Here is a 13732-nt window from a genome sequence, read left to right on the forward strand (position 1 = left end):
CTTCCCCCTTTTCCTTCGTCCCATATGAACATAACTCAACACGCAGTCGGGACTGCTGTCTACCACCCCCCTCCTCGAGCTTCTTCAGTAATCTCTTGACACCTTGTGTAAGCCACAGTCTGACACCAATTCCGGCTTAACCCGTTCTATCTCGGGCTATACTCATATTGAGGTTGTTGACAGTGCGCTTTGATCTTGATTTCTATTTTTGGCCCTGTCGGCTTGGCAAGGGGCTGTGCGAGGAGAGACGTACGGGCTTCCGTATATAAGACAGACACCGATGGCTGCGCCCTGGTTCGGGGCATAGAACCACCAGCTCCCCGGGACTGGTGCCATTGTCATAAGGGTCAGCGGTTTTGCCTAGAACAGGAGGAAAAGGACAAATCTGCGTTTGCTGGGAAGCTTGGTATTGTACCGTATTCACCATTACCCATTGTTGCAAGTACTAATACCGTGCTGCGTGTGTGTACCTTAGTGGGTGTTACAACTAAAGAGAGATTCATATACAGACGACCAGGGTCGGTTCTGACCTTCCCCATACATGGGAAGTCATTCCTGTCCTTTCCGTCATGGCACGATGGCACGATGGCGCACGCCTCAACGAGCAAAACCCCCCGGGTCCATCAGTCATCTACCAACTCCAGCCCTTTCCAATCCTTTCCCGAAGAATTCCATACGTTAATCCAGCCGATAAAAGACCAAAATCTTTTGGCCCCGCCATTATAACCATCATCTCACAAAATCCCCGGGTTCCTTCCAACGCCGTACCCCTCGGTGATCGGAACATATAAAAAAAAACAAATTTACTACTAGTACAAGGGTAGAGTAGACAGCCAAAGGAACGTGCCGCTCAATCAACCTCCCAGCTCCGCCCCGTCCCGCCGTTGATGCGCGACCTCCCAACCCGGTCCACGTCGTGATACTCGTGGCCGTCGTCCCAGTCACTCAGCTCGTCGTCCGAGTAATCCCAATGCACCGGGATCTCCTCGCCGCCGTCGCCGTACCCGAAGACCATCCCGCGCCACTCCCCCGCTGCGATGCGCGCCGCCACGCGCAGCATCAGGTTGATGAGGTGACTCGGCGGGCTCAGCAAGATCTCGCACGTCTTGGCCACGATGGCCATGGGGAGCTGCCGCACCAGGTCCAGCCGTCCGCCGCGCGTCTGACGCTTCCTGCGGTGCGACGAGGAGGTCGGCGAGAAGAGGTTGGCCGCGGGCGGCAACGGCGACAGGGCCCTGCTCACGGAAATGCTGCTCGCCGTCGCCCTGTGCCGGAGGTGAGGACGCCGGACCGCGACCGTCGCGGTCGACACGGCTTCGTCCTCCGACGCTGGGCATTTCGGCCCATGGTGGTCCCGGCGGTCCCGGTGGTCCCCCGTGTCTTCTGGCGCTACGTCTGGTGCTGTCGCGGCGCTTTCCTGCGAGCTCTCGTCCGATCCGCGTGACGCCATGTCCCAGATACCCTTGGCGTCGGGCGTGGCTGTCAAATCAGATATATCCCGGTAGTTGGACATGCCCTTGGAAATCGGGATGTTGTCGTGCGGATACGGGAACGTCGACGGCGTGACAGGCTGCGACATGGGCGGGGAATCCGGTAGAGGAGGCATGGCTGCTGAGTGCCACGAAGTGACGCTGTGGAACGAGTCCGACGATCCGGCCGGGGACACCGGTGCTTGGACATCTTCTTCGGAAGCCGAAGTAGGAGGTGGGGGATGCGGTTGTTTCGAAACTGCCGACTTGGATGGAGGTGATGTGACGATGGTCAACTGGGGAGGAACCGTTAGGGGGCGCCCACCCCGGAAGCCACGGAGCTTTTTCCGCCGCCCACCCACGATGCCGCTTCCTTCGAGAACGTCAGGGTTCACCTCATGGTCGTTCTGCTCGACGGTTTCGATACCATCATCAGCGTCGTGGCTTGAGATCTGCTCACCAACAGCAACCGTCGGCGTGGCCTTTGATGATTCCGTGGTGGATATGGTGGCGGAACATGTATCCAAGCTCGTTATTGTGCCAGCTGCCGATTTTTTCTCGTACGAGCGGATGACGTTGTAGATATCAGGCTTTGTCGGCTGTTTCTTGAGGAGTGATTTGGGTGCGGTACCCGACTCTTGCGTAGGCCGCTCCTCTTCAAGGCCGACTGATAGTTTGTCGCTGCCGACAAACTCCACCACAGGAGCAGCACTAACAGTAGGGTCTATCCATGGAGCTGGCGCCGTTTTGGCCACCACCGGCTCTGCCGTGTCGCTACGGCTCTCGGTTGGGGACGACCTGCGTGTGTCGTCGAGAAAGCATGTTGATGTTACGGGGACTGCGGTTTCAGTCACGGCGCTCCTCTTCTCCTCCATGTCCGGTAATATCCTGGTCAATTCGGATGCTGCGCTTGCGTCACCAACATCGCTTTTCGCAGTCTTAGTGGTTTCAACTTCCGCCTTTGATGCAGAAGTACTTGCATTCAAGACTTCCATGGCGAATACGATCGCCTCGACCCCGACTGGTCTGCCGCTCACTGCTAAGCATTCATGTGCGTTGGCGGGGCCTTCCGTGTCTCCTCTCTCCCCTTCTCGTTGTTCGGCTGCGTGGGTAGTCGTCTGGTCGTCCCCAGGCACTGGCACTGGCACTGGTTTGCCATTGGTTTCTTCAGACTCGACGATTCGCTGTACATATTCCTTTTCTAGTGTGGTCTGTCGCTCTGCCAATGGTAATGTTTCCTCCTGTTCCCTGAGCTGGGACAAAGAGGATGATTCCCTCAGAGATCTATATGTTGTGGAGGGAGACGGCGATGCCTCGGGAAGCGGAACGGGCAAGGGAGGCAGTGATCGGCGGACGGGAGTCCACGGTCGTTTTTTTACGGGGAGATTCGGCCTCTCGGGAAGCGGGACGGAGAAGGGTCGTTTGAAAGGACACGCCGTCTTCTCGAACTGCAAGATCCGGTCCAAGACGCGGCGCAGGGCCTGGGCAAGGTCGCATTCATCCGGTTCGCCAACGGGGACCTCAATTCTCCAGTAATTGGGGCGGCGAATTTGTAGAATGAACTTGCTCGACTCTTCATCTATGCACCAGCATTGGCTTCTGGGAAGGATGGGTTGCAGAGCGGAACCGCAGTTGAGGAAGGCGACAGACCCGGGGGCGCGGTAGATTCGGAAGGGACCTAAAATAAAGACATCACGTTAGCGTCAGCCACAGGTAGACGGTGCGACAATGCGCGACGAAAGGGAGAAGGGGCCGACAACTGACCAACCGCAATCGTCCTTTCAAGCTGTGATGACCAGTCCAGAGTACCCGGCTCCTCTTCGGCAGGGGCACGCCCGGGACTCCTCGCCCTTCCGCGGCCCGACGCGGTAAATGCGATGATCTTGACGTTTGGGTGGTTGTAGAGCGTCTCAACGAGACCGGCGGCCGACTGCGATGACGAAGAGGACGATGCGCTGGAAAGAAAGGCCTGCGGCGCAGTCATCACCCGACGAGGGGCAGGGAATGAGGATCCCGAACGATCCATGGAGGTTGCGCCGACGGTCGCGTCGGGGAAAACGTCGTGCAGAAAGCAGGGAGATGGCTCGAATATCTAGACAACGAATTCGTTCATGTCGGACGTGGTAATGCGGGCATGATCCGAAGGACCGTCCGAGCACGAAAGGTAGGCCGGTGCAGAGCCTGTTTCGAGGCAGATAGATGGTGGATGAATCGGTTAGGATTGGGATGTCCCCCTCTCGTGCCGCTTCGCACTTCCGATGTGTGACGTCCCGTTCCGGAAAGTGCAGGGGTTCGTTAGAAGTTCAAGAAGCAGTACAAATCGATTATGTAGGTCTCACTTCCATTAGGGGAGACAAAACCAGTCCTTGTTTCGGTACTCGAGGAGAGTCGGCGGCGATGGCAGAAGCAACAAGAAGAGGAGAAAGTGAAAAGAACTCGGAAGTGTCGCACGTCAAAATAGCACTTGTATGATTAACTTGATGGAGCAGAAATCTCGTGTGTGTGTATTATATCCAGTTATATCTGTGTGAGTCTCTTATACCCTTAATTTAGGTGGTGAAGACTCTATTATAGGTACTATATTATTTAGATCCTATCCGGTCTTTTCTAGTATCCTCCTTTATTATATCCGGATACCTAAGGTCCCTAAGATCTGAAGCCCTTAGTTAGGTATAGATCTCCTAGGGACTATATCGTGGTCCGTGCGCCTATATAATACACCCCCGTAGTTAAGGTGGGTCTTCCTAGGTTAACTAACTAATTAAAGGCTTCGGTTTAAACTAAAAGCTCTTAATTCTTTTTATCGTAAAATTAATAGTTAAGGGAGAAACGCCTTTATAAAAAGGATCTAAATCCGCCTTATTCAACCGTTTAATTTAAGTCTATCCTAATTAGTTCCTTAATCCTAATTAGCCGGATTTACTTAATCGGATCTATATCTATCGGATCTACTACGCCCCTAAGGGTCTTTATCCCCTCGAACCTAGTTAAATGGGTAGCCTCTTTTACAGAAAACAGGCGAATCCAACTAGCCTTCGAGGGCCAGGTTCAGCAGCTAACCCCCCTAAATATAGGGGTTCTATAAGCCTTACCGGTTTCCCCTATCCTTTTCCTGATTTATATTAGGAAGGTTATAGCGGGACCGGATTTCTAGGGTCTTCAGCTATCCTATATCGACGATTTTCAGCTATCTATAGTGTCTACGTCGACTAGGAAAAACTGTAAAACCCTAGAAAAAGCCGTAGCCTCCCTTTTCGGCGCAGTAAAAGTTAACCAAGTCCTTTTCGACCCTAAAAAACCAGAGCTTATTTACTTCCATCGAAGACGCTCTAAAAAAGACACTCCAGTTAGTATAGGGGGGCACCTACTTAAACCCGCGCTAGGTGCTATTAGGTAGCTAGGGGTCTAGTTTGATCCTAAACTATCCTTTAAACCCTATATCGAAAAACGCCTAAACTCATCTTTAGGGGCCCTAAATAGACTATATAGGCTAGCTAGCTCGTAGAGGGGCCTTTCCTTTAAGGCCCTATCGCAGTTATATATAGCATATATAGCTTCCTTAGCTGATTTCGGCTCGTAGTTCTAGTAGGACCCTAAATCACCGAAAAACACCTAGTAGACCGCCTAGAACGCCTACAGTACGGCGCTTTAGTCAGGGCCCTATAGGATTTTAGGGGGGCCCCCTTATAGCCTTTAGAACTCGAAGCAGCGGTTCCCCTAGTAGCGGTTCGGTTAACTAGGTCTAATAGGCTTTATGCCTTTAGGACCTTAAAATTCCTACCGAACCACCCTATTAAATACTAGCTCCTCGCTAGCGTTTAAAGGTATCTAGGAGACGAAAACCAGGAAAACCTCGCCCTTCTTTAGAACCTATAGCCTACTATATAGCTATATAGGCTAGGCCTAGAAATAGTGGCTTTAGCAGGTTAGTCTTAGGATATCGAGGGTCCTTTGGCTAGGTGGGAGGCCCCCTGGGCTTTAGAACCTATAGCGGATCTAAGACCCTTTTTCTCTCTTAAAGACCGGCCTAAAGTAACTATAGACCCTAGCCTTAGCCCCGAAACCCTCGATCAGAAAATGTTAAATAGGTAGTCGCAAAGAGTGAAAAGGTAGGGTCAAGTAAGGAACCAGGTGTGGCCACGATAGAATTATAGTGGGGTTAGAACGTGGGTGTAGCTAAAGAATCAGATTAATCGCTAGCCTCCCTCTTCTAAGGGGAGGCTCCCTTACTCCTTAAGGCTACGCTCTGCTCCTCGAGGACTACTTATTTACTTCCTCGAGGGCTACTTTATTTACTTCGAGGGACTATTCTATTTACTATATAATAACTTACTTTATTTATGCCTTAAGGGGTCTTAGACTAGGTATATCTAGATCCCTATGGGTTTATACTAGGGATCTATTATGACCACTACTATAGGTACCTAATATAGCGACCTCCCCCGGATACTCCTGTCCTTAGGAGCGCCCGATCCGTGCTAGCCTCTCGGCTCCTCCGAAAACCTAGTCTCCGAGTCTATCTCTAAATTCCCCGATACCCCGAACCAGAGCCTTCTATAACAGGACCCTAACGGGTCCCCGCCGGGTTCCTATATAAAGCCTTCCTCGGCTATAGCCCTGACCCGGGTATATTTCGTTGACTAAACTACTAAAGCTAATATCCCCGTTAGGACCCTAATAGGTTCTAGGGTAATCCCCTCCCGGGTTTTCGGATCTGCCCCTTTATCCGCCTAGGTTATCCCTTTAATCTATCTATAAAGACTCCTGACGCCAGTGTTATATAGGGCTCTAATAGTGCTCCTTCTGCGAATTCGTAGCTTCCTTCTTTATACTAAAAATGTGTGCTATATAACTGCCTTTTTTTTTAGGGATATCTCGTAACCTGCCGTTATTCCCTCTTCCTATTCTTTTCTTCCTCTTCTGTACTTAATTTTTAATCGTATTACGCCTATAAGTCCTTACCTGATCCACGATATCGTGTACTAACGACTTATAGTCTTAATTAAATAACCCACTACTATATTATAAGTGCTTCTAAGCCTATCTCTAGTCTATAGTGCTGGCTAACCACGCGATATAGTGCAGTTATTATGTCTTCCTAGGAAGATAATAATAATAATAAGCGCGTCGCTACTCCCGCGAGTATAATACGGTCCTCTAAGAGAATTAAGATCGTGGTTATAGCGTCGACCTTATAATCCGCTAGGCCGTCTACCACGTAGCCAGCTACGCTAGAGCCTCCTGCCTTAACTACGGCTACGTCGTCGTCGATTACTATACCGTCGGTCGCTCCCCGCTAGAAGGTGGTGGATATCGGTATAGACGGGGATCTAAGGGCCCCCTATATACGTTATACGGGTAAGTTAGTGACGATTAACTTTAAGGAAAAGGCGTATACTATTAAGGCTAAGACGTGCTATCACGCCGATAACGGTCAGTGTATAAATAAATACCACTACTGCTCTAAGCATAACAGCCTCAAATACCGCGTAGCAAGTTATATATCTTTAACACTATCCCTATAGCCCCTCCCTTCGTAGACTACTCCGTGGGCCCTATTAATCTAATACGTGTGATAGCTCCCTATTGCCGGTAAGAACGCTGCCGAGTAGCTGTAAAAGGTTTTAGTTATTACTATTGAGAAAGGTGGCCTAAATAAGAGTCATCGCGTGAGTATTACTATATCCCTTCGTTAACCCTATATAGTACCTTTACTAATCCTCTATAGTACTAGGCTATAGTAGTTCGATACTAGGTTATCCTTAAGGAGGCTCTGGGTTAAGTAACGCTAAAGGCTAACCGGTTATCTACCGAGGAAGCTATAGCTGCTCGGCGTTAGGCTAAGGAAGTTACCGACGCCCGCTAAAAAGCAGCGGAAGATATCCATAAAAGGCTTAATAGTATAGAGTTAATCATTAAGTAATTCGTCGGGCTATAGTAGTAGCGTTTTACCGTTAAGCAGAAACGCCTTAATATTAAATAATAACGCCTTATATTACACGAGCGTGACCTTACGGCCTAGGAGCGGATAGCTACTGCTTTCGAGTAGATAGTTGCTCTTAACCTGGCTTAGGCTTAGGCCTAGGAAGACCTGCCTATACCCTTAGGGCCTACCTTAGCCCCCGCGGGAGTTAGCTTTATAGGAAACGATATATTTAGTGATAGTGGCTCTGCGTAATCTTAAGGCTCGCTATCGGGGGTTACGATACCGTAAGGTCCGCAGGGCCCGCCGGACCCTTACAAAATACCCGACGATAATAATATAGTGCCGGCTTTATTAGTGAAGAAGGGTAAGGGGAAGAAGGCTCTAACGCCCTTGACTCCTTTATTAGGGAAGAAGAAGAAGAAGTAGTAGAAGGCGAAGACGCCGCTATCTTTTTATCCTTTAACGCTATCCGCGGGTGGTAGGTAAGAGGGTTTAACGGTTACTACCGTGGGGCAGAGCCAGGTATATATAGAGGATAACAACGGTGAGGTGGCTAGGCGGGAGCCTACCCCTCTAGATAATAAGTTAGTGGAGTTTAAGGACGCTCTTTTAGGGGCGTAATAGGATAGTATATATAGAGGAAACGGGTTTTTTTCCAGGTTTTTTACTAGCCTTCGGGTTAGGTTTTTCCTTTTCTTTTTAACTAGCTTCAGGGTATTCCTATTATAACCCTAACGGTCCTAACTATAATATAGTGTGATATATTATCTTAATTATAATATTCGTAAGGGGATAGGTAAGGCGGAAAGAGTAGGGATTATGCCTCGGTCAGTATATTCGCGGCCCCGATTTAACATGGTTAGATGTGTGAATATAGGCGTAAGGGGCCGTTAGCGTCTAATAAAGAAAAACAGAGATTAAGAGCAGAACTCTTAAAAGGAAGAAACAGAGGTCGAGAGCAGAGCGCTCTAAAGGGAGAAAATAGTAACCGAGGCGATAATGCCTATATAGTCCCTATCTGGATTAAAGGGGGGTCCCTGCCTAAGAATTCATCTCTATATCCTACTGAAGGGTCTTCTGCTAGGCCGATATAGCCGATGCGTGGGCCCCGCGTAGAACCTATATAGGTTAGAGTGAGGATAGACTTAGCTTATCTAACTACCCTACGTAGTTCTCTTAGGGATATAACCACGCCTAGCTCCGCGTAGGATAAGGGGTAGGTCTATGTGCTGTATTGCCAATTAACGTTAGGGTTAACGGCTATAAGCCACGGCCTCCCTAGGATAAATTTTACACCTATAAGGTTTATAACGTGGAACTCGGCGCGTTATACCCTCTTACGTCTCTAGTAGTTAGTAGCGACGATAATCCTATAGGTGGATCCTAGAGTTATCTTCGTTTATCCTTCTATAATCCAGGACACCGGAACCTGGGACCCCTCAGGAACCTAACTAGGTCCTAGGAGGGACTGATCCAAAACGTTAATATCAGCGCCTCCGTTAAGGAGAGCCGCTATCTACACCTATTCCCTACCTCGGCGAAGGGAAACGCGTGCCTCTACTAGTATAGTAGTAGGGGTAGCCCGAGGCGGGTATAGTTCCTAAGACACCTCGCCCGTAATACGGCCGACCATAGGGCAAGAGGTGGATACCGGTTAGGCATTTAGGTTACTATTATAACCGCGTAGATCGGTCATTAGGGTTAGGATAACTAATCAGGTCGGCCGCTCGTTTTCTAACCAATCAGGTTAGGGGACCGAACCGGTCAATCGGGTTAAAAGGATACACGTGACCGATCCAGATTATATAAGAACCGTTTTATCCGATCTTCCTATATCTAGATTTTAATCTATTATCCATTATTATTTATATTATCTAGACGATCCAGTTTTACGCTATTACGGCTCTGCTTAGTTATAATATAGTACTCGGAGGCGGATTCCTTCGGTATTCTGGAAGCTCTTATTAATCTAATCAGGGTAACCAGAGTGCTCGAGAGTAGTTCCGGCCTGCTTAAACGGACTATTCATTAACTACTATCACCGTTAACGCGTTAGACTATCTAGAATGTAAAGACCGTGCTTAGCGTGATACCTATTATCTAGGGGCTATACAGATTAGATAGATCGTTTTTCTAACCTTCTTTTAACCTTCTCTAAGATCTTAAACCGATATTATTACCCGACGTTATATCGCCGGGATATCCCTTTTAATCTAACTACTGCTTTAACCTTTATACGATACAATACGATACGATATAGATTCGACCGACTAGAGACTAGGTTAGGGCGTTATATACCTAAAAACCACTACGATAACGGATTCGACCCGGGTATAGAAGAGCCGCCTTAATTAGGGTAACGCGAGTATAAAAAACGCGAACGATTTTAGATACGATATAGATTCGACTAAACGACTTAGCCAGGGCGTTATATACCTAAGAACCACTACGGATTCGGCCTCCTTTTATTAGGGCGTAGCATGCCTAAAAACCGCGATACTATTTTTATTATTTAGGTTTTATAGCTTCGTCGTCTACCTTACCCTCTCTCTCTCCCTCCTCTTTTAGTCTCCCTCGGAGACTCTTTGTTACGACCTTTATTAATAGCTTCGTTAATAGCTTTAGTAATAGCTTTAGCTCGAAGAAAGCCCTACGCGTGTAGAGTGCCTTAGTTAGGGGAATAAGCTAGTTCCTATTCCTCCCTCCTTTTCTTCTATTCCTTCTTTTACTTCCCCTTCTTCTCCGCCGCCCTCTTTTACCTCTTCCCCTTCCACGCCTCCTCCGTCTACGACTTTTACTCCTCCGCCTACTTATACGACTACCGACCTAACTCCTCCGCCTACGCCGCCGCTCGCTTCTATAAAGCAACATTAGGAGCCCGAAAAGAATAATCCGCCGCGTTTAGATTACCTTAATTAGGGTAATATAGGTACGGAAAAGAGTCCCTTACGTATTATTCCTCCTCCTGCCCCTCCTCTTTTATCTTTTACCCCTATCACGACTATAGCCTCGACTTCCCCTACTACTACGGTTCTAGCTCTTCTATACCGCTGCCGCCGCCGCCCTTAGTTCCTATACCCGCCGTGGCTCCGACTTTTCCGACTTCTATTCTAACTCCTATTCCGACTCTTTCGCCACCGACTCTACGCCCGCCGCCGCGAGAGGAAGATATCCTATAAGGACTACTGCTTTAGTATATAACCTCGTATAGGTTTAACAGTAGTAAAGGATATAACCTGATTTCCCTTATCCTGGAATTAGTTCGAGGAATAGGCCTAGAACGGCTCGATGCGTTCCTAAAAGAAAAACCGTACCTAGAGTAGGCCCTTATAACGATAGCGTTAGACCTAGAATCTTTACGAGAGGAATAGGAACGGTAACACTCCGGACACGGTAACGAAAAAGAGTCGCCGTGAGAGGAACTAGAACGCCTTAGTTAGGGTAACGTAGAGGTCCGTTAAAGCGAAGACTATACCGTGAAGCCGCAGCCACGCCGTTTATCCCTATAAGAGTCACCGTAATAAAGGGCATCGCTATGAGGCACGCTATAAAAGGGTCCGCCGCCGTGGGCACGGCCCTAAAGGAAGCCGAAGAACTAGGAGGACCGAAGACCCTGCCACGGGCACGAAGATTTAGGGATTCCGCCTAAAAGCGATATACAGGGCGTGGAAAAGATTATTAATCTACGGTTCTGCCCGTCGTATACTAAAGACCTACTAAGGCTATAGGACTAAAAAGATTAGAAAGGGTAGTCCTATTATTTTCCTTAGTTATTTTCCTTATATCCTAACTACTTCTAATTCCTGCTTTTCCTACCTACGTATCTTTCCCTCCCTCTGCCTTTTCCTTTTATTTTTCTACTTCCCTACGTTCTCCTTAGCCTAATCAGGGCAACCTACGTGTTTTAAAGAGCAGAAGTCCTACGTGGAGCCGGGGGGCCGTGTTTTTAGTTCCTAATAGGGGCCGTGGTTATAAGGATTTCGGATTTTATACTAGGGCCGCGATTCACGCCCGTGGACTTTAGTACTAAGGCCGTATCTTCACGATCTGCTTTATATTAGTCTAATTAGAAGATAGACGATCCTAAAGATATCTCCCTGCCTATTTATTTTTATTATTCTATATTATTCTTATTATTATTTTTATTATTAAAAGCTATACCCGTGGGGACCGCGCCTAGCTTTAGGGCCGAGGATAGAGGAGAGAATTCTTGACGATACCCCGGCGCCCCTAATTTTTCGGGCCTTCTTTTTACTTCTATTAGCCTAATTAGAAGAAGCAGTATCTGCCTGTCTGTTTATTTTTATTATTTTATATTATTATTAAAAGCTATACCCGCGGGGACCGCGCGCCTAGCTTTAGGGCCGAGGATAGAGGAGAGTATACGAGTGCTTCGTACTCTCGATAATACCCCCCCGCCGATTTTTCAGCCTCTCTTTTTATCTCTTTAGCTATTTCTTTTACTTCCACTTCTATTAGCCTAATCAGAATAAGTGCTATCGAATAAGCCCGTTTTTGAGCCTTCTAGGCCGTTAGTTATTTAGTTTTTAATACGTGTTTTTGTATAGCTTATCTTCGATCCTTATTTTTCAGCACTCTCTACCCCTCTCTTTTTCAGCCCTCTTTTTCAGCCTTCCCGTTTTTACACCGTTTTTGCACGCCATATTCCTATACGCCTCTGTAGCCTACCCTACGTTATTCTCTTATTTCCTACGTCTCTATATCTCTTCTATTTTCTATTCTTCTATCCTTATTATTCTAATTAAAGGAGCGCTAAGCCGCTTATCCTATTATTCTTACTATTCTTCCTCTTCCTATTCCTTTAGTTACTTTCGGTTCCGACGATTCCTTCGAGTCCTGCTTCTACCACGGAACACGACGGTTAGCTTCTTCCTAAAAAGACTTTACGATTAAAAGAACGCGTGGAAGAGATCTACCTACCTGCCTACCTCCCTGCCCACTACCACCTTAAAGGGAACCACGCGCTAAGGATACCGCTACTATATACGATGACCCGCCTACCTAACCTCCTGTATTAGACTACGTAGGAGAATTACCACGCTTAGAGGAGGCGACTAGAAGAGCTATAACTACTAGGACTACTTAGAGGAGCCCTAATCAGGGCAATAAAGATATCGTTTAAATTATTATTTATACTAATCTACGCGTGTTTTTAGAATTATCGTAGTGTTGAGGATAAGGCGACGATAATTAGGGCTGTATTATAACCGCGCAGATCGGTTATTAGGGTCAGGATAACTAATCAGGTCGGCCGCTCGTTTTCTGACTAATCAGGTTATGGGACCGAACCGGTTAATCGGGTCAAAAAGGATACACGTAACCGATCCGGATTATATAAGGACCGTTTTATCCGATCTTCCTGTATCTAGATTTTAATCCATTATCCATTATAATTTATATTATCTAGACGATCCAGTTTTATGCTATTACGGCCCTGCTCAGTTACACTATTGCTGAAGCGCTGTGCCCGAGGACTAGGGCACGTAGTGGCGTAATGCCCCTTTTGGTTGCAGTCATAGTAAGTGATAGAATCGAGGTACGATAATAGTCTAGGGCGTATAGGGTAACTAGGAGCGGGCGCAGAAGCAGGCGCAAGAGCGGGAATAGAAGCAGGGGCAGAAACAGGGGCAGAAGGAGGGCCAGGGGCATACGAGCGGTAGCGGCGTTATTAGGTAGCGGACTAGAAGTCTATCCGAGCGCCGGCCAATCCGTTAGTAACGGTTAAGGCCTCAGCCCTACGATAGGCCGGGGCCAGGTCCTAATAATCCTTAGGAACCCCTATAGACACTATGTAGTCCCGAATAGGTAGGAGGACCCTTATTAGTACTATCTAAATCCTCTACTAGTCTAGGAGTTCGCCCGGTAGTTCCGACTCTAGGGCTTCCCACCGTTATATAAACTTAGCGTAGGTCTCTCCCTCTCTCTAGGATAAGATAGATTCGCTCTGGATCTATACCGCCACTTCCCGTAGACGGGTATCGTTATCGTTAACCTAATAGGATAGCCAGGCCTATAGGGCGGCCTAGGTAACCCTATTAGAGTCGCTATCGTACTTATATCGTAGTTTAGCCTATTAGCGTTCCTAAAGGTAGTAGGAGAGGTATAATATAACGAAGTAATTCTTCGTAGCGTCCGTGGGAAAGGATTAAGAATCCAGGTCGAACCGCTAGTTAGTTTCCTAGATAAACGTGCGATACTTAGCCTAGGATACACTATCCTATTTAGGCAGGGGGAAATTAAACTTAGCCTAGGTAACGGACCCGTGTATAGATAATATCGTGGACACGTCGTGGGTATACTAGGATCCCGACAGCGT

At 47.9% G+C, this 13732-nt stretch overlaps 1 protein-coding gene across 1 annotated transcript; it reads right to left on the minus strand.

The window, feature by feature from the left end:
- Positions 1-393: 393 nt before the first annotated feature.
- On the minus strand, positions 394-3869 carry SODALDRAFT_296218 (hypothetical protein). The gene is made up of 2 exons (XM_028608796.1): positions 3234-3869; positions 394-3147 (listed from the first exon to the last, which is right to left on the minus strand). Exons 1-2 carry the CDS (start codon positions 3493-3495, stop codon positions 851-853), a joined length of 2559 nt encoding a protein of 852 aa, XP_028465688.1. The 5' UTR covers positions 3496-3869; the 3' UTR covers positions 394-850.
- Between the last annotated feature and the right edge of the window lie 9863 nt (positions 3870-13732).

This window comes from Sodiomyces alkalinus (assembly GCF_003711515.1).
Source record: "Sodiomyces alkalinus F11 unplaced genomic scaffold SODALscaffold_6, whole genome shotgun sequence".
NCBI lineage: Eukaryota > Fungi > Ascomycota > Sordariomycetes > Glomerellales > Plectosphaerellaceae > Sodiomyces > Sodiomyces alkalinus.

What these genes read in the sequence shown, in the direction of transcription:
- SODALDRAFT_296218 (XM_028608796.1), bottom strand. Translation starts at nt 3,495, where the DNA reads ATGGATCGTTCGGGATCCTCATTCCCTGCCCCTCGTCGGGTGATGACT. An exon ending in TGAAAGGACGATTGCGGTTG is followed by an intron (nt 3,148 to 3,233) that starts GTCAGTTGTCGG and finishes TCTTTATTTTAG; the next exon opens with GTCCCTTCCGAATCTACCGC.